At 48.1% G+C, this 19,927-nt stretch overlaps 1 protein-coding gene across 1 annotated transcript; it reads left to right on the top strand.

Annotated features, from left to right (window-relative positions):
* The first annotated feature begins 921 nt into the window (after positions 1 to 921).
* On the top strand, positions 922 to 19,889 carry CD8B (CD8b molecule). The gene is made up of 6 exons (XM_043468759.1): positions 922 to 1,052; positions 4,586 to 4,945; positions 10,407 to 10,499; positions 13,856 to 13,945; positions 15,935 to 15,971; positions 19,154 to 19,889. Exons 1-6 carry the CDS (start codon positions 1,010 to 1,012, stop codon positions 19,164 to 19,166), a joined length of 636 nt encoding a protein of 211 aa, XP_043324694.1. The 5' UTR covers positions 922 to 1,009; the 3' UTR covers positions 19,167 to 19,889.
* Positions 19,890 to 19,927: the final 38 nt, after the last annotated feature.

Here is a 19,927-nt window from a genome sequence, read left to right as displayed (position 1 = left end):
ACCTCATACATTGTTGGTAGAAATGTAAAATGGCATAGCTGCTATAAAAATAGCTATAAAAACTCCTCAAAAAGTTAAATACAGAATTATTACATAAGGTAGCAATTATAATCCTAGGTATAGTGGTGGTGGTTTAGTCACTAAGTTGTGTCTGACTCTTACCATCCCATGGACTATAGCCCACCAGGCTCCTCTGTCCGTGGGATTTCCCAACAAGAATACTGAAGTGGGTTGCCATTTTCTTCTCCAGGGTATCTTCCTGACCCAGGGATCGAACCTGGGCCACCAGGGAATCTTTGTTGATCAGCTGCTAACTCCCCATTTCAGTGTTATTTTAACAGGAATTGCACGTGTGAGAAAGGTAGAGATTATGATAATTTTCTCAGCTCTTCCAGAACTCTGAGGGCCAAGGTGTGGATGTGCCCCTGGCCCAGCCCGGCGCCCCAGCTCACCTTTCTCAGCATCAGACTCTGTGTCACTGTTAGTTAGCTTTCTTTCATCCTCTCAAGTGTGTGCTCTTGAGGACAGGGTCTGGGTCTTGGTCACTCCGGGCCCCGCTGGCCCTGGGGTCCCCAGAAGGCTCTCTCGGTTAAGTAACGACTCAACAAGGAAGTGACCGGAGTTAGGGTCATGCTCCATTGACACTCTCGAGGGGCCCTCCTGAGCACCCTGACTTCTCCGAGCCTCAGCTGCTTCATTTGGAATCACATGGAGTCATGACCCTGTTCTGACCTCCCAGGGCAGAAAGCGATCACACACGCGCGATCACTTGGTGCGGGACAGCGGCGTCTCCTCCCTAATGGAAACGCAGCCAGAACCTTTGAAACGCGGGGAGGATGAGGGCAGAGACCTCACCTTCCTCACAGCAGACTCCCGCCCTCTCCCCCGGCAGGGCCCTCCCTCCCTGCTCCCCGCTCCCTCCCCCACCCCACCCCACCCCGCCCCCAACTGCCCCGCCCGGACCCTCTCAGCCAGCTCCGCTGGGACGCGGAGTACCGAGCACGCCGAGATGCGGGCGCGGCTGTGGCTCCTCCTCGCCGCGCAGCTGGCAGGTAAGGCGGGGAGACCCTGGGGGCGCAGGGCTGGATGCGAGGGCTCTGCGCTGGGCCCGGGAAGGGCCTGAGGCGTGAAGTTTGGGGAAAACTGTCCCCGCAGGATGCTCAGACCCCGGATCTGCCGGGACTCCCGGGAGGCAGCCTCGGTCCCTGGGGATGGAAAACCTCCCAGGGAACCCATTACCCCCAGGAGTCCCCGGAGCCTCTGCACTGAGGCCACCTCTGCCCCCAAAGCCTGAACCTAAGAAAAGAGAGACCGGAAGAGAGGAGGGAGAGAGCCGAGAGGGAGCCGGGAGTGTTGAAGGAGATGGAAAAGAAGAAAAGAGAGATGGGGAGGTCCAGAGGGGAAGGACAGTTCTGGCTTTGGTGCCCATTTCTTAGTCCAGGGTTCCATAGACACATTTTGATTACTTCTGAGGAAGTATCTCGGCGAACTGCAGGACAGTTCGCCAAATACCAGGCTGTTGCCAGTTTTCACACAGGTGTGGCAGGGTTCCCCTTCAGGGTGACTTGGTTCCTGAATATTCCCCGGGGGTGGGTATTGTGGGCAGTGTAGCTTCCAGAACAAGCAGCGATGGAGTTGGAATGTTGGAACAAGAACGGAGCAGGGAGTCTGTCACTCTGGCCAGCCCAGTCAGTCTGTCTTGTAGAAGAAGTCCCTCCCCACCCCAAACTGCCCACTAACTTGTGGTCGATTTGCTCTCTAATCCAAAAATTCCAAAACTGCTCCTCCTGCCAAGGTGACGCGGCCTGCCAGCCTGGGTCTGACCTAGTGAACTCAATAGCATCTCTAGCAGAAGCTAGTCTAGGCCAGTCAAAGCGACTAGAGTTACTGCAGATCATTTTAGAAAGAACAGGTCCCTCTGAGTGGGATCACCAGGTGACTGAGACGATGAAATGAATCAAATGAGACCATGCGTGTGGCAAGGCCTGGACCGGAACACATATGGGACTCGACCACAGCCAGGGGTTCCATCTCCAGGGGCTGAAAATCAAGTGGGCACGAGAGAAACCAGGGTGTGTCTGGGCTAGGAAGTCTTCGAGTCATGACGCAGGCAAGGATCTACACAAAGACCCCAGAGCCCCTCCGACCTGTCTGTCTCTGGAGGGGTCCCATTGGGGCTTTCTTAGAAGGGCCTGGGGAGTCTGTATATTCTCGGCCCTACTACGTGCGCATGAGCCCGTGACCGGGATCCTAGAAAGGATCACAGGTTTCTTCATTTCAGAGAGTGGCACAACGCTTAGGTTCTGGGGTCCCAGACCCGGGTTTAAATCTGGATCTACCACATAGAGGCCGTATGACCTCAAGCAGGTCCTTAACCTCCCTGAGCCTCTGTTTTCCTCTTGTGTAAAATAGGTGTTATTTCCTCCTGAAAAATTTGGTGAGGATTAAATGAGATAATGCATAAACCATTTTCAGCACAGTTTGATAAATACTGGCATAATCAATTCTTTTTTAAAATTTATTTACTTGTGGCTGCACCACACAGCATCCAGGATTTTAGTTCCCCAACTGGAATTCAAGTTGTGTCCCCTGCAGTGGAAGAGTGGAGTCTTAATCCCTGGATGCCGGGGAAGTCCCTATTGGGTTCTTATTGTCTTCCCTGGGAGGTCAGTGACCCCCAACAATGAAGAATCTCTACTCTGCTAAACAGGCAGCATGGTTTTCCGGGAGAGGAGAGAAGGCTTAATAGCCACTTGGGCCCCAGGTATCTTTTCATTCTCAGTGAGAGTAAAAGCTCAGAGTGGTCTGTGATGGGAGTCCAGAAGTTTGATTCTTCAGTGTTAGAGGTCAGGCCAAGGAGCCTGAGCCCCAAGTAGGATTATGAATGTGGGCTTGTTGTTGTTCAGTCACCAAGTCGTGTCCCACTCTTTGTGACCCCATGGACTGCAGCACATCAGGCCTCGCCATCCTCCACCATCTCCCGGAGTTTGCACAAGTTCATGTCCATTGAATCGGTGATGCCATCCAACTATCTCATTCTCTGTCGCCCTCTTCTCCTTCTGTCCTCAATCTCTCCCCACATCAGGGTCTTTTCTAATGAACATGGGTTCAGAAAGGCTTGGGTACACACACACACACACACACACACACACACACACACACACACATGCACACACAAACATCCTCTGCCCATCCAGGCCTATATCTTCTCTGGGCCTCAGTGCTCCCGGATCTAGGTCTTGGTCTTCAGAGTCTTCTCTGCCCCACAGCTAAAATGAAAGCTTTACCAAGTCAGGTTCCGTTTGGTGGACGTGGTCATGAAGGACCCCTTCTAATTCTCTCCTTAAGATTTCACTTGCCTCCAGTAACAAATGCTGAAAGGTGTCACATAGACGATCATTTACCCAAGTACAGTGAGTTTCAGTTTGCAGTGCTTTTTTGGACATTCTGAGTCTCAGAGGTGGCTCAGTGGTAAAGAATCGCCTGCCAATGCAGGAGACCCCAGTTCAATCCCTGGGTCAGGAAGATTCCCTGGAGAAGGAAGTGGCAAGCCAGTCCAGTATTCCTGCCTCGACAATCCCATGGACAGAGGGGCCTGGCAGGTTACAGTCCATGGGGTTACAAAAGAAGTCAGACATTCAACAACACTAAACAGCAACAACAAGCCTGGGAGGTAGGCAGGACAGCAGCATCAAACCGCCCTCCTTTTCCAGGAAGGAGACAGGGTCCACAACTTGCCAGAGGCGCCGCAACTGGTGTGGGGCACAGGTGGGGTTCAAGGCCAGGTCTGTGAGTTCTGCTCTGGGCCTCCTTATCAAGGCCCTACCTGCAGGGGCTTCCCATTTGAGACTGAAGTGAACTCCCAGCACCTCTTCTGGGGTGTCGGCCCTCCACTCGGGAATGGGGATGCAGAGACTAGTCAATTACTGGCTTGGGGAGTAATGGGCTGGGATTGTGTCTACGGGGACAGTGAGTTCCCCTTGCTGGTTGTTGTCACTGTCTGAAAACAGCAGCTGGTCCTCTTGTAGGTCGGCCAGAGCAGCCATGTGTTCTGCCAGTAATTCTGAGCTCTTCTCTGAGCTTGACCTGGGTTTCCTTCGGCCACCTGGAACCTTTTGAAAGTCTTCATAGAGTGGCCACAGAACAAGGTGAAAGGCTACCAGCTTTGACTTCAGACTGCATCCTTGACTTTGACTCCCGGGTCACTTATTAGCTGTAAGCAGGACTTTGAACAAGGCATTTCAGGCCTCTGTTCCTCATGTGGGGATAAAAATCCTAAAGTAAGTCTGAAGCGTGATGGAGATAATTTATGCCAAGAGCCAAGCATAGAAGCATGCAGTCAGCAAGTGGTACTTTTTCCCCTGTCCCCTTTGTCAGGCTGGCATCATGAACAACTGCCTGGTGGATGATCACCCTGGGGGGTAGGGTGCGCTAAGTCCTGGAACCACTGGCTGTATTTCACACAGCCCCTGGGCCCTGCAACCGGGCAGGCTCTCTCATCACTTCTCTCATGTTTGACTCTGGGACCCCACAACCCCGGCCTAGAAAAGGTGCTGATGGTCTCTGCTCCTTCTGCTTCTCGTAGCTTTGCACGGCAGCCTGGTCCTCCAGCAGACCCCTGCATCCTTGATGGTTCAGACCAACCAGACGGTGACGCTGTCCTGTAAAACCGAAACCTCACCTTCTACAACACGCATCTACTGGCTGCGGCAGCGCCAGGCCCTGAGCGCTAACAGTCACTATGAGTTCCTGGCCTGCTGGGTGTCCGTCAATAAGACTGTGTATGGCCAGGGGGTAGAGCAGGAGAAGCTGACTGTGCTTGGAAATTCTCCCCGGAACTTGCTCAAGCTCCAAAGTGTGAAGCCTGCTGACAGTGGTGTCTACTTCTGCATGATCGTTGGGGTACCCAACCTGATCTTTGGGAAAGGAACTCAACTGAGTGTGGGTAAGAATCTGGCTCAGTGCTACAGATGAGTACTGAGTACCTACTGGGTGCTGAGTGTGTGCCATGTCCTGGGATGGCTCCCATTCTCAGCGAGCCCTACTCGGAGGGAGGGGTTGACTTCCAGGAGCAACAGCACTACTGGTCTTTTTTCTTTTTCATGACTGAAAGCTGTATTTGAAACTTTTTATTTTGTGTTGGAGTATAGCCGATTAACAAACAATATCGTGATAGATTCAGGTGAACAGCGAAGGGACTCAGCTATACATATGCATGTTATCCCTTCTCCCCCAAACTGGCTCCTCCCATCCGGGCTACCACATAGCACTGAGCAGAGTTGCTAGTGCTATACGGTAGGTCCTTGTTGGTTAACCACTTTAAATATAGCAGTGGGTACCTGTCCATCCTAAACTCCCCTTAGCTATCCCTCCCTCCCATCCTTTCCCCTGGCAACCATAAGCCTCGTTCTCTAAAACACTACTGTTACTAGTAACAATAACCCAAAGCCAAGCTATTGCAAAGGTTGTATGTAGTTATTCCATTTCATGCTATCGACCACACTGGGAGGCAGGTGCTGTTTGATTCCCATTGAAGATGAGATGCTTTGGGGCATTGCTGCTTCTTCCAGTAACAGGGCGGCATTCTAGGCCCATCTGAGGCTGAGGTTGGATTGGTCCAAGTCCCGACACCTGCTAGAAGTCCCATCCCCAGTGTGCCCACAGGGAAAGAATATCCTTGCTGCCTGGACATACCCAACAAGAGCACTCACACTGTGCATGGGGGCCCATGGCTTGAACCCACGCCCAGAGTTGCAGGGAGTAAGGAGGCTAGACCCCAGACTCAGCTGCAAATTTACCATATGCCCATGGGCAGGTCACTTCCCTCCCCAGGCCTCAGTTTTCCCATCTGTATCATAGGACTGCTAAGGACCTCCCTGATTCCCTCTGGCCCTTAGAAGCTGCAGTTCCTCAGAAGTTAAGTCAGCAAGTGCAGTAGAAATATATTGTGAGCCACAGATGTAATTTAAAATTTTTTAGGGAGTTCCCTGATGGTCCAGTGATTAGGACTCATCACTTTCACTGCCTAGGACCCTGATTCAATCCTGGGTCAGGAAACTAGGATCCCACAAACCTTGCCAAAAAAAAAAAAATTTCTAGAAAGTAGCCACACTCAAAAAAAAGTCAAAAGACACAAGTGAAATTAATTTAAATAATACATTTTGTTTAACCCAGTTTATGGACAATATTATTATTTCAGCATGAAATCAGTATGCAATTTATTACTGATATATTTTACATTTTCTTTTCATACTAAGTGCTCGATGTGTATTTTACATGTACCAGCACATCTCGAGGCAGACTGGCCACATTAATGTGTTCTATAGCACACGTGGCAGGTGGCTGCCGTGTTGGACAGTGAGGATTAAACTATCAAAGGTGTGAATTCTCAAAGGCCAACGTCTGGCTTAACCCCCTCCCCAGATTCACTCATGGCCAAGGCCAACCCCCAGTGGGCCTCCCACTATCTTGCTTCCCTCTCACCTGAGATCTTCTCAGGCTGGAGCATTGAGAGTGACAGGGGCCCCCCACGAATTGGACCACTCGGCATGGGAGGTGCAGACGTAGCAACATAATTAAGAAGACACAAGCCAGAGTGATGCTCTCTTCACATGTCACCAGCCTCTGATCTTTTTTATTTTTTAACTTTCTATTTTGTATTGGGTATAGCCAGTGAACAATGTTGTGATAGTTTCGGGTGAAGAGCAAAGGGATTCAGCCTTACATGGACATGTCCATTCTCCCCCAAACTCCCCTCCCATCCAGGCTGCCACATAACATTGAGCAGAGTTGTCTGTGCTACACAGTAGGTCCTTTTTGGTTAGCCACTTTAAATACAGCAGTGTGTACATGTCCATCCCAAACTCCCAAACTGTCCCTTCCCGCTCTGGGTCTTAAATCAGGGGGTGGGGAGGATGGAGAGAACTCTCGCACCAGAAGCTGAGGCACCGCTGGAGGGATGGGTGTTAACTGATTCTTATATTGAACATTAGGCTCTTCAGAGTTTGGGGTTTGGGTTTCGTTTATTGTTTTTGTCTCTATAAGTCTCACACTTCCCACTCAAGAGATTTCAGGGGCTAAGAAAGGTGGATGGTAATGAGCAAAACTGGCTTTCAGGAGTCCCCCCACCTCCTCCACTACCTGCCCCCTCCTGGCTTTGAGCTTCCCAACCCCCTGACTCTGCCTGGCTCCCCGGGGATGGCAGTCTCTCCCCAAAGCACATGCTCCCAACCGTATCATCTCCTCGGGGGTCGGGACTCCAGATAAGAGCTCACCCTCTGGCTGAAAAGTCAGTACAGTTTAAAGAGGACTCTTGGATGCTAATGGGAAAGAACCCGCTGGCCAATGCTGGAGACCTAAGGGGTGTGGATTTGATCCCTGGGTCGGGAAGATCCCTTGGAGGAGGGCAGAGCAATCCATTCCAGTATTCTTGCCTGGAGAATCCCCATGGACAGAGGAGCCTGGCGGGCTACAGTCCTTAGGGTCGCATAGAGCTGGACACGACTAAATCGACTTACCACGCACTTGGATGGTAAAGAAAGTATTGAGGGGAAGACAGGGTTTTTTCAGGCATCTCAAGACACCATGGGCTCAAAAGTCCTGCCCCTTTCAAAGAGGAGAGAAGTGGGGAGATTTGAACTGGGTGCATGTGTGCTAAATCGCTTCATTCGTGTCCGACTCTTTGCGACCCTGTGGACTGTAGTCCGCCAGGCTCCTCTGTCCATGAGGATTCTTCAGGCAAGAATACTGGAGTAGGTTGCCATGTCCTTCTCCTAGGGATCTTTCTGACCCAGGGATCGAACCCTCATATCTTACATCTCCTATATTGGCAGGCGAGTTCTTTACCACTAGCACCACTTGGGAAGGTGAGGGTGGGTAATCAAGAAGAATAAAGGACTCCTGACTCTGCAAGAAGACATTAAAATCCAAAGGTGGGACTTCCCTCGTGGTCCAGTGGTTAGGACCCCATGTTCCCAAGGCAGGGGGTGCAGGTTCAATCCCTGGTCAGGGAACTGGGAGCCTATGTGCCACGTGGTGTGGCCAAAAATTTAAACACAAAAAAATACAAGTTCCCCCACAAACCTCCCAACAGCCCCAGGCCATTGGGGTCTGTAGATCTGCCCCCTGCAGGCTCTCCACTGCCCCAGTGGAAGCCTGTAGGAAGGAGGGAGATGAACACTTCTGGAGCAGTGAGGACTAAAAGGGCTGAGACACCCCAGCTGAGGGCCGGACTCCTCCCAGGCTTTCAGAACATGAAACTAAGGCCATTCTCCCCCTTTACAACCGTTTCCTTCAACACCCTGATGACCTGAGATGCTTAACTTTTAAATTTTTATTTATTTGTTTGGCTGCATCAGGCCTTAGTTGCCGCATGTGGGATCTTCGCTGCATCACGCAGGCTCTTTTGATGCGGTGCTCAGACTCCCTAGTTGTGGGGCAGGCTCTAGAGAGCCCGGGTTCAGTATTTGCAGCACATGGGCTTAGCCGCTCATGGCATGTGGGATCTTAGTTTCCTGACCAGGGATCAAACCCACCATTCCTGCATTGCAGGGCAGATTCTTTACCACTGGACCACCAGGGAAGACCCCGTGCTTAACTTTTTGCCAAAATACATTTGCCCCTTAGGCAATGTGTGGCGTGAGAATCTAATATAGGCATTCTTTGGCTCAAATGCCGGCCCTGCTATTTATTGGCTCTTGAACTTGAGCAAGTTCAAATAAGCAACTTGAACTTATTTCAACCCTCTGAGCCAAGGCTTCCTGGGGATAAAACGGAGAAACTAGTGCCCATCCCCAAAGTTGTTGGTTCAGCAAGCTTAAGCTGACGTGCTTGGCACAACCACTAGCATGAGGTAGGAACTTGGTAAAGGTTAATTCTGGTTAGCTGGTTCTTCTTGAAACCCCCCAGATCATGCAGAGCAGGGGGCACAATTTCTCTACTGCCCGTGTCTCAGGGTGGAGAGGGTCCAAAGGGTCAACATTTTATATGGAAGATGCCAGACGCAAAGGATCAAACACTGGCTGCCTCTCCCAGTGCCCTTGACTCTAGAGTCCAAGTTCACGTGTCACACAATTCCCTCTCCTACCATTTTGCAGAAAATCAGTGAAATGCCTTTCCCCAACTGTCAGAGGCAGGGGATTGGATTCTCGAGCCTCGGTGTCTCCCTTTGCCTTGTGGGCTTCTCCCCCTACCCTGTCCCACCACTTCAGCCATATGACAGTGGTTTAGAATGAAAGAGAGGCATTACCCACGAGGAGTCAGGAGAGGAACTTGTGGACCCCAGCTGGGCCCTTTGCTTTGTGGGGCCTCGCAGGGGTCAGTCCCTTACATCACTAGTGCTCTACCTTCGAAATTAAAGGTTGGGACTAGTCTAAAGTCCCTCTGATAACATATGTTTGCTTGTTTGTTTTTTTTTTTTTTTCGGTTGAGCACCAAGGCATGTGGGGTCTCAGTTCTCTGACCAGGGATCGAACCTGTGCCCCCTGCCGTCAAAGCACAGATTCTTAACCACCGAGGCTGAGAAAGAAAAATCTCAACCTACACAACCTCCCAACCTGCTTGATATTGTCCACACAGAAAAAGGCACCACCTCCTTTCTTCCAGCTTCTTCCATTCGCATAGGGAGGAGGGCTCGGGGGTTGGTCATGCCAAGGGCTAGGGGACTCCAGATGTAGCTCAAGATCTTCAGCGAGGTGAAGCCATCCATACTAATCACTTTGCTGGGCTCACTGTCCCCTTTCATTCTCACAACCACCTTAGAAAGGAGATGGGGGTCACCTCACAAAGAAGCGATAGGACTTGCCCCTAGTCATTACTGTTGTTCAGTTGCTAAGTCGTGTCTGACTTTGCAACCCCACAGCTACAGCACACCAGGCTCCTCTGTCCTCCTCTGTCTCCTGGAGTTTGTTCAAATGCATGTCCACTGGGACGATGATGCTCTCTAATCGTCACATTCTCACTGCCTCCTTCTCCTTTGACCCAACATCAGGGTCTTTTCCAGTGAGTCAGCTCTTCAAATCAGGTGGCCAAAGTGTTGGAGCTCCAGCTTCAGCATCAGTCCTTCCAATGAGTATTCAGGGTTGGTTTCCTTTAGGACTGACTGGTTTGATCTCTTTGCAGTCCACACAGTGGTTGATCAGGGGTCTTGAGGCTCTTTTCATATCTGGATGGCTCCAGAGCCCCTCTCTCCAGGACACCAAGTTGACCTCCATCTCTGAGCCCTCAGATCCATCTGAGAATTACTAGATCAAAAATCCCATTGATCTGTGGCCTTCAAGCCCGTGACAGCCTAGGGAACACTAAGAAGGATTTTAATACCTGAGTATCAGACATGCAGTTGTAAGCTTTGTCTCTGAGTCCACCTGCTGTTTACCTGGCTAAGACATGTGTCTTGCTTGTTTTTGCAGTTGATGTACTTCCTACCTCTCCCCAGCCAACCAGGAAGACCAGCACCCCTAAAAAGAAAGTGTGCCGGTTCCCAAGCCCGGTGACTCGGAAAGGTGAGTTCTCCCATTCCTCCGGGTTCTCAGAAGCACAGCCAACACCCTTCTCCCCTCTCTGCCTCCCTTCCTTCCACAAACTCTTCCCAAGTGTGGACTCTAGCCTGTTTCTCTAGCCCTGAGCTGGAGTCTAAAGGAGAGCTGAGTGCGACAGCAGTGCTGTTTCCCAATCGCTCATACTCTAGTGGGGGACACACTCGTAAATCGTCACAGGACAAAACTTAATGAAGGACTCAGTGCTCAGTCGCTAAGTCGTGTCTGACTCTTTGCAACCCCGTGAACTGTAGCCCGACAGGCTCCTCTGTCCATGGACTTTCCCAGGCAAGAATACTGGAGTGGGTTGCCGTTTCTTTCTCCAGGGGATCTTCCCCCAACCAGGGATGGAAATTGCATCTCCTGCGTTGGCAGGTGGATTTTTTTACCACCAAGCTACCAGCACCCCTAATGAAGGATCTATCTGCCCAACAGTTGCACACAAATGTTCCCAGCAGCATTATTCTCTGTTTCTGTTGTTGTTAAGTTTTTATTTGTTTTTTGGCTGCGCTGGGTTTTCATTGCTGCACAGGCTTTTCTCTAGTTGTGGTGCACAGAAGCTACTCTCTAGTTGTGGTGCACAGGCAAGCAGCAGCTTTCCCTGGAGTCACATTTTGGGGAGGTGATCACACTTCACCGAGGACCTTTAACTGTGTCTAGGTCTCTGGTTCAGGTCATAGCTCAGGAGGCCTCCCCTGACACCTCTCCACCCAGAAGAAAGGGGTCTTTCTGCCTTCCACATCCCTGCAGTTTATGCCCAGCTCCATTACTTAAAAACTTTATCCCGGCATAATCTGCATGTCATAAAATTCTAAGTGCACAACTCAGTAATTTTTAATAAATTTACCGAGTAATGCATCCATCACCACAAACTAGTTTTAGAACATTTCCATCAAACCCTCAGATCCCTTTTGCCTATTTATAGTTAATCTCTGTCCCCCCCTCCCAGCCCCTGGCAACTGCTAATCTACATTCTGTCACTATAGATTCATCTCTCCTGAACATTTCGTACAAATGGAATCATATGGTATATGGTCTTTCATGCCTGGTTTCTTTCACTTCGCATCACATTTCTGAGTTTCATCCAGGTTAGGAAACCCATGGAGATGAGAGGGAGGCAGACAGAAGCTTCACATCTCAGAACGGAAAAGGACCTCCCAGGGCCTCTCACCGAACTTTCCCCTCCGCATGGCACCAGCCAGCCTTGGTGATGGTGGTTCCCTCCCCAAGAGCAGCCCATGCCATTTCCTTCCTCCCTTCCCCACCCCGTCCCTCCCCACCACCTCTCCTGCCCTGAAGCTGTAGCCATGAGACTGGCAGGGACTGTAGAACTCAGGGGACTTGAGTCTGTATCCAGGCCCTGCTTTTTACTATCCAGGTGGCCTTGGGCAGGTAATTGAACTTGGTTGAATCTTCTTTTTCCTGAACTGTAAAATGAGAGATAAAAATGATAGTAATTCCTTCCTTCCTTCCATTCACAAGTTGGAACTTTGCAGTTAGTACTGTACTTGACACATAACAGATCTTCAGTAAACATTCTACCCCTTCTCTGACATCCAAAACTCTTTCTTTTTCAACCTTGGGCGTCAGTCTGTAGCCTTGCCTTTTTCACCCTTGGGTCCTGATTCTGCCAGCTTAGCCACTCACAAGGACCAGTCATAGAGAAAGGAAGAGTGTCAGAGAACGATTTGGGGTATCAGTTTATATTTGATATAAATTCTGCTGTTTACATAATTTACAAAATGGGTAGAAGGACAAATAGGCAACCCATAGAAGAAAAATCATGCATGGTCAATACATGAAAATGGGCTGAAATTGGCAAGTAGGAAATTGAAATGAAATATTATTTTTCACCCACTGCTCTGCAAAAATTAAAACCTCTGATAATGTCAGGGGTAGGCAGGGTACATGACTGGTGATTAGGAATGGAAATCAGTGAAGCCTTTTTGGAAGGCATTTTACAGTATCTGTTATTATTGAAAATGGATATAGTCTATGGTTAGTAGTTCTTGTTTTCAGTATCTGCCTTGGGCGGGCTCCTGCACATGGAGAAACATACCTGGATGTTCTCTGCAGCCTTATTTGTAAAATGCAAAAAAAAAAAAAAAAAAATGTATATTAATGGCTAAATAATCCATGGTACAGCCATACTTCAGATGACATGCTGTTAGAAAAAAGAATATGCTGGCATGTTTAAGAAAAAAGACTGGTTGCAGAACAATTTGTACTGTATAAGCCTCTGTATTTTTAAAACTATATGTGCTATACAGTGAACATTGGGGTACATGTGTCTTTTGCAGTTGTGCTTTTCTCAGGGTATATGTCCAGCAGTGGGATTGCTGGGTCATGGTGGTTTTGTTTTTAGTTTTTTAAGGAATTGCCATACTGTTCTCCGTAGTGGTTGTATCAATTTACATTCCCACCAACAGCGCAAGAGGGTTCCCTTTTCTCCACGCCCTCTCCAGCATTTATTGTAGACTTTTTGGTGATGGCCATTCTGACCAGTGTGAGGTAATGGGAAATTGCTGTATAGTATAAGGAGCTCAGCCTGGTGATCTGTCATAACCTAGAGGGGTGGGAGCGAGGTTCCCGAGGGAGGGGACCTATGTATACCTATGACTGACTCATGTTGATGTATGGCAGAAGCCTGCACAACACTGTAAAGCAACTATCTCCAATTAAAAATAAATTAAAAAAAAACTGTATGTGATGTGTCTATGTAAATTATATATAGGCAAATTAACAATGGTAATTACTTCTGTGAAGGAGCTACAGTGAAAATATATTCAGCTATTTCTTCTAAAATTAAAATTTTTTTAAAATAAATAATAAAAATCCCATTACCAGGCATGCAAATTGTCTATCTCATTTTGAACAAAAGTAGCTACTGAGTTTATTAACTCTTTAAATTTGGATGTGGGACCTGAAGATTGGGGTTCCCTGGTGGCTCAGACGGTAAAGCATCTGCCTGCAATGTGGGAGACCCAGGTTCGATCCCTGGATCACGAAGATCCCCTGGAGAAGGAAATGGCAACCTACTCCAGTATTCTTGCCTGGAAAATTCCATGGATGAAGGTGCCTGGTGGGCTACAGTCCATGGTGTCGAAAAGAGTCGGACAAGACTGAGCAACTTCACTTTCACTTTCCTTAAGTTTTATATATGAAGTGATTTCAATATGTTTAAAGAGCCTAGAAAAGACTAGAAGGAAGCATGCAAAAAAGTGGTATTCTCTGAGTGGCGGGTGGGGCTTCCTGTGGATTTTTCCTTCTTTGTGTTTATCTGCACATCTCAAATGTTCATTCAACACGTGTGTATTTTCCAGGTCTGTCCTGTGCCCCACTCATCATCGGCCTGCTGGTGGCCGCTGTCCTGATTCTTCTGGTGTCCTTAGGTGTGGCCATCCACCTGCGCTGTAAGTTCTGCCCTCTTGGGCCGCCATGTGCGTGTGTTTGCTCAGTCACTCAGGCGTGTTCTGCTCTTGCAACCCCAAGGACTGTAGCCCGCCAGGCTCCTCTGTCTATGCGATTTCCCAGGCAAGAACACGGGAGTGCGTTGCCATTTCCTTCTCCAGGTGTATTCTTTATCACCTGGCAAGCCTGGATCTTCATGGTGACTCCTTTTGCTGCTGGATGTGTCCCCCAGGGTCCTTTCTTCTCTAGGGGAACAGGGCAGGTAGCAGCCTGGTGGGAAGTTTGCTCCTCCAACCCCAAACCCTTGATAATTCCCAGAAGTGATTCTTGGCCTGAGGCCAAGCTGCAGGAGTCAGAGACCACCCCATCTCTAGAGTCAGACAAACCTGGATTTGAATTCAACTCTTGATCTAGCGACTTGGGCAGATGTCCTGGCCCCCTTGAGGCTCAGCGGCCCTACCCAGGGTAACTATATTACCTACCTCCCTGGGTTGTTTTTGTAAAGTCCTGCCCCAGGGCATGTACTCTATAAGCAGGAACACCCAGGAGCATTTGGGGTGGAAACAGTGCACGGAAATTACACTGGGGGTTGCATTTCACTCCCCAAAGCTAGAAATCCTCCCCTTGAGGCTGTTGGGAAACTCAGAGATGGTTTGCTGTTCTCGGCCACTTCAGGGGTAGGATCACCTCCTTCTACGGGCCTCCAGGGGAGCTGGTGGCTCAGATGGTAAAGAATCTGCCTGAAATGCAGGACATCCGGGTTTGATCCCTGGGTTGGAAAGATCCCTTGGAGAAGGGAATGGCAACCCACTCCAGTATTCTTGTCTGGAGGATTTCATGGACAAAGGACCTGGTGGGCTACAGTCCACAGGGTCACAAAGAGTCAGACTTGACTGAGAAACTAACACTTTCACTTTCAGGGGAGTTTCAGGGGAGGCCAGCACAGCTGGTCAAGAGCCCAGAGCCCCAGACTCTACTCCTGACCCTGCTGCTCACTGATGCACTCTGGGCTTGAGCAAGTCACTCACCCTCTCTGGGCTTCTACAAAATGAGAGGGGTTGGCCCACTGGAACATGGACTAGGTCAGTGGCTCTTTCATAAGTCACAGACCCCTTTGAACATATGATCACAATTATGGACCCCCTCTACAGGGAAATGCATGGTGTGCACACTTTTGCATACAATTGCCTCCCAAAAAAGGATCCATTTATTTCATTCTAACAACCTTTAGAACTCAGGGGTCTGCAAAAATTTTGCTCAGTGAACTCATCATTGAGTTTTTTCATTGAAAAAAATCTTTTAATTATAAATACTAACTGCAACTAACTGTATTTTTAATATATTATGTATGTATATATTTAATATATACTTATAAATATTTATTTAATAAATTATTAACATTTATGTTAGCTGGGTTCATTTAATATGTTGCGTTAGCCAAAATGTTGGTTCAGATTTCTCTGTACCATCTTACAGAAATCCCAGATGAACTTTTTGGCCAACTCAATACTGTGTATGTTATTAAATGTTCTTCAGAAATAAAAAGGATGAGATAAACATGAAAATACACATGCTCATATTTCCTTCTTACATCCCAAGGGGAAATCTTGTACACCCCCAGAGTCCACCAGCTCTGGTTTAAGACCACCTGTCTGTACAGCCTCTGCTTCGTGACCTGCCATGAAGGGCAAGATGGTGCATTCAAGGGCACACAAACAATCACTCACTAGCTACAGGATTTTAAGCAAGTTACTCAATTACACACTTGCTCTCTAGATCAGTTTCCCCATCTGCAAAATGAGATAATATAGGTAGTATTCAGCTCATAGCATTAAAGGAGTTAAAACCCATGAAATGTTTGGAGCACAGCCTGGAACCAAAGAAGTGGTTCTAGGTGTTAGCTGTCCCTCTCATCACTCTGCTTGCTCTCTGGGCTTGGTATCTGTAGTTCACAACCCACATCAACCCGTACTTTTGTTTCCTCCTTCCAGGCCTGCAGAGGAGAGCCCGGCTTCGTCTCTTAAAACAGTAAGTGGTTGGGGTCTTGAAAAAGTGCCCAGCCTGCAGCCCTGGGTGTGGCCCTGGCTTTCTCACCCTGGCGGCTGCTCACAGGCATCTGAGGAGCCCCAGCCAGACACTACCTTCAAAAACTCACACACTGTATAAGTAGATGTGGTGATGGAGTTCAGGCAAAGAGAGAAACTAAGCAAACAGAATACTGGCTAGTTGTTTAAGTTTATGTCAAGTGTGGTAAGATTTAGTTCTTAGCTTTTCTGAGGATAACAGTGAATTCTTTTCTTTTTTATTTTTTCCTAATTGCAGTATAGTTGATTTATATTGTTGCATTGGTTTCAGGTATACAGCAAAGTGATGCAGTTATATATATTTTATTTTTAAGATTCTTTTCCACTATAGGTGGAATATAGGTGAATAACCAACTCCTGCTTGGTTAGATCCAGTAGGATATCCCAAACTTTTTGCCACCTGTTATTTCATTAAACTTAGTCCTCTATGACATAAGAGGGTTATTTTTACAGATCAAGATTTGCTCAAAGCACTTGGGGCAGTAGAGAGAAGAATGGAACTTGAAGACAAGTCAGTTGACCCCAAGGGCAGTGGAATTCCTTCCTGGCTAGTGTTGTGTGTTGGACTTGACCCCACCTGGGTCCCAGGAGTCAGCAAACCCACTGGCTGAGTCACACAGACACAGGAGCAACAAGCTTGCTCTTTAGGCCCACTGAACTGTGTAAGCTCCAGCAGAAGCCAAGGCTGCTTGCTGCTTCCATACTGAAGGGCTTCTGGATCAGTATTTGGTCATGGGCAGTGCCCTTGGACTGCTTTTTCTGCTTCAAAACAGAGATTGTTTCACATCTACCTATCTCATTAATTACATTCCCCTCTATGTAGGGGTGTTTGAAAAAGAAAGAAAGTCCCTGCCCCTAGATTGAGGATCAAGAGCTCTGGCTCCATTCAAGCAGATCTTGGTTTGAATTCTGTCTGCTACTCACCATCTTTGTGACTGCAGGCGAGTCACTTCACCTCTCTGAGCCTCTGATCCCTCATGGGACAGCAGTAACAACCATATGGCTATTGTAAGGATTTACTGGGGAAACACCTTCCAGGTGCTCAGCTCCTGTATTCTTGGAGTCCAAGCACCAGCTCATGCTACTTACAAAAGACAATTTTATGAGCCCAACAACCAAGACACAAAATGTTTTCTTGTTGATTATAAATGACATACAATATTATACTAGTTTCAGGTGTGCAACATACAAAGTATTTTTTAAATGTTTAATTTTATTTATTTACTTTTTTTGGCTATGCTGGGTCTTCATTGTTACACAGGCTTTTTTCCAGGTTAGGTGAGCAGGGGCTACTCTCTAGTTGTGGTGCAAGGGCTTCTCATTGCGGTGGCTTCTCTTGTGGAGCACAGGCTCTAGGGTTCTTGGGCTTCAGTAGTTGCAGCTCCTGGGCTCCAGAGTACAGACTCAGTAGTTGTGGCGCACTGGGCTTAGTTGCCCTGAGGCAAGAGGGATCTTCCTGGATCAGGGATTGAACCTGTCTCCTGCATTGGCAGGCAAATTCTTAACCTCTGAGCCACCAGGGAAGACCACAATGTACTTTTAAATATTGTGAAATTATAAATTTTCAAATATACTCTCTGTACTATATGTTCTACTTTATCATGCACATTGTATTTGCGTATATTTATACATGTTGTATTATACAGTTGCTTAAACATGCCTGTTCTATTTCATATTTTTTTGATGATAATTTTTGTGGGGTTTTTTTGGCTGTACTGGGTCTTTATTGCTGCAAGCAGACTTTCTCTAGTTGTGGTGTGCAGGCTTCTCATTGTGGTGGCTTCTCTAGCTTCAGAGCACAAGCTCTGGGCGCGTGGGCTTCAGTAGTTGGGGCTCCTGGGCTCTAGAGTGTCAGCTCAGTAGTTGCGGTGCACAGGCTCAGTTGCCTCGTAGCTGGAATCTTCCAGGACCAGGGATCGAACCCATGTCCCCTGTATTGGCAGGCAGATTCTTAACCACTGGACTACCAGGGAAGTCCTTCCATGATCATTTTGATGGTCTGCGATTTTTAATTTATGTGCTGGATTTAGAAACTCCCCCACATTTAGGAGACAGTAACTTAAGAGTTTTTGTCTCACCCTAGACCTCCGGTGTGTTTCGTCCGTATCTTCCTTGTGGTGACCTTTTATGGAAAATGTCTCCCCCTCAGGGTACTGCCTGTGACTCTGCCTCCCTCCCACCACTTTGTTTTAACTTGTTCCCCTGGTGATTTGATGCCAGTTTAGGGGGAGTCTGTTGCCAGGCCTCATGCTGTGCCAAACCCAGGGGTTCTAAGGATCAGGTCAGGCAAGCAAGGGGCTGGGGGTGGCCCTAGGTGGGAACCGAGCCCCTTCACCCTCTTCATTCCAAAGAGCTCTCCTCTCATCCATTGCCCATAGTTACACTTACCTGTAAGATGTCGTTGAACAAAAGGGTGTAAGGCTAAAAGAAGTTTGAAAACCACCTCTGGGTTTATTCTCAGGATCCAGGTGTGGATGAAATAGTCCCTGGGCCTCAAAGAGCAACTACTACAAATTCAAGTTGCAGTTTGGGGCAGACATTCCCCACCCGCTAACTGGCTTTAGAAAATCATCCGTCAGCAGGTCATCTTCCTCTGGTCCCTTAGTGCACATGAGTGAATCGCTTATCTTAGAAGGCACCACAAGAGGTAACACTATTCAAAGCTAGAGTTCTTAGGGCTGCATTTTTTTAAGCATTTTAATTTTTTGTGTGTATCTTAAACAATAGTCTTTATGTTTACACAAAGCAGTACAAAGTGAGGCAGTTCCTCAAAAGGTGACTTGGAGCTAGAAAATCCATCCTGAGCATGAAAGTGTTAGCATTAGCTGCTAAGTCATGTCCAACTCTTTGCTACCCTATGGACTGTAGCCTGCCAGGCTCCTCTGTCCATGGGATTTCCCAGACAAGAATACTGGAATGGGTTGCCATTTCCTTCTCCAGGCATTTTTAATTTTTCCTTGATGACGAAGATGGGCCTTAAAAACACTCTAACACAAAACTCTTGGCCCTAGGCTAGTTACTGGGACTAGAGCCCTGCATCCTGAGGAGCTATTTATCTCTGTTACAGGAAATTCAATAGCATTAGCCTGAAAATAAGTGGTTTCACAAGTTGCCTGTTGTTTTCAGGTTTTACAAGTGATCAGAGAATACGTTTTCTGGTGTCCCGCTACAAAAATACATGGTCAGTGATGAGCGAGATCCAGAAAAATGAGAAAGAATGGACACATTCAGCCGTGGAAATGTCACTGAAACTGCAGAAGCTGCCTGTTTTTAACTACTGCAAGTTCTTTCTATGGGCCTCATGCGTGGAATCAACTTGTTACATGGTCGCTGGCAATCTTAGAGAGAAGGCTTCAGAACCCCACGGCACTTCCTGCTACTTGCAGGGCACTCTGGAGGACTGAGTAGAAAATGGCACGCAGTGCATCACTTCTGGCTCCTGTAACTCAGCCTGGGTTGGGCTGGGAACTTTGTGTTGACCGTCCAGCCACCGCATTTCTTTGCCCAGGTAGGGCAATGACACTGAGACCCGAATTTCTCATGGGATGGTGATGGGATGGGTCCCCTTGGTCTTCCCAGGCCGGGGCTAACCCTTTCCACAGGGTGCCCCCTGAGAGCAGACCCAGATTGGAAATGAGGCTTCCAAGGGGCTGATCTGGCTCTCAGGGTCACTTCAGTTTCTGAGGACCTCCTTTGGGGCTGGGAACTTGCGGTCTGGGGGACAAGAGACCCCTTGATCTCCTGCTAGGAAGTTCTTCAGCTTTCACTTCTGCCCTCCCATGGTTTATATATTTCTTCTCTTGCTCGCTGTTCCTTTTATGATAATATCTTGGTTGTAACAATAAAGCCTTGAGTAAAAAGATGCAGATGGCTCCTGTGATATAAATGCACAAAAGCTCG

This window comes from Cervus canadensis, chromosome 5 (genome assembly GCF_019320065.1).
Source record: "Cervus canadensis isolate Bull #8, Minnesota chromosome 5, ASM1932006v1, whole genome shotgun sequence".
NCBI lineage: Eukaryota > Metazoa > Chordata > Mammalia > Artiodactyla > Cervidae > Cervus > Cervus canadensis.
The sequence above is the reverse complement of the archived record's forward strand: the minus strand, read 5'-3'. Positions and strand labels throughout refer to the sequence as shown.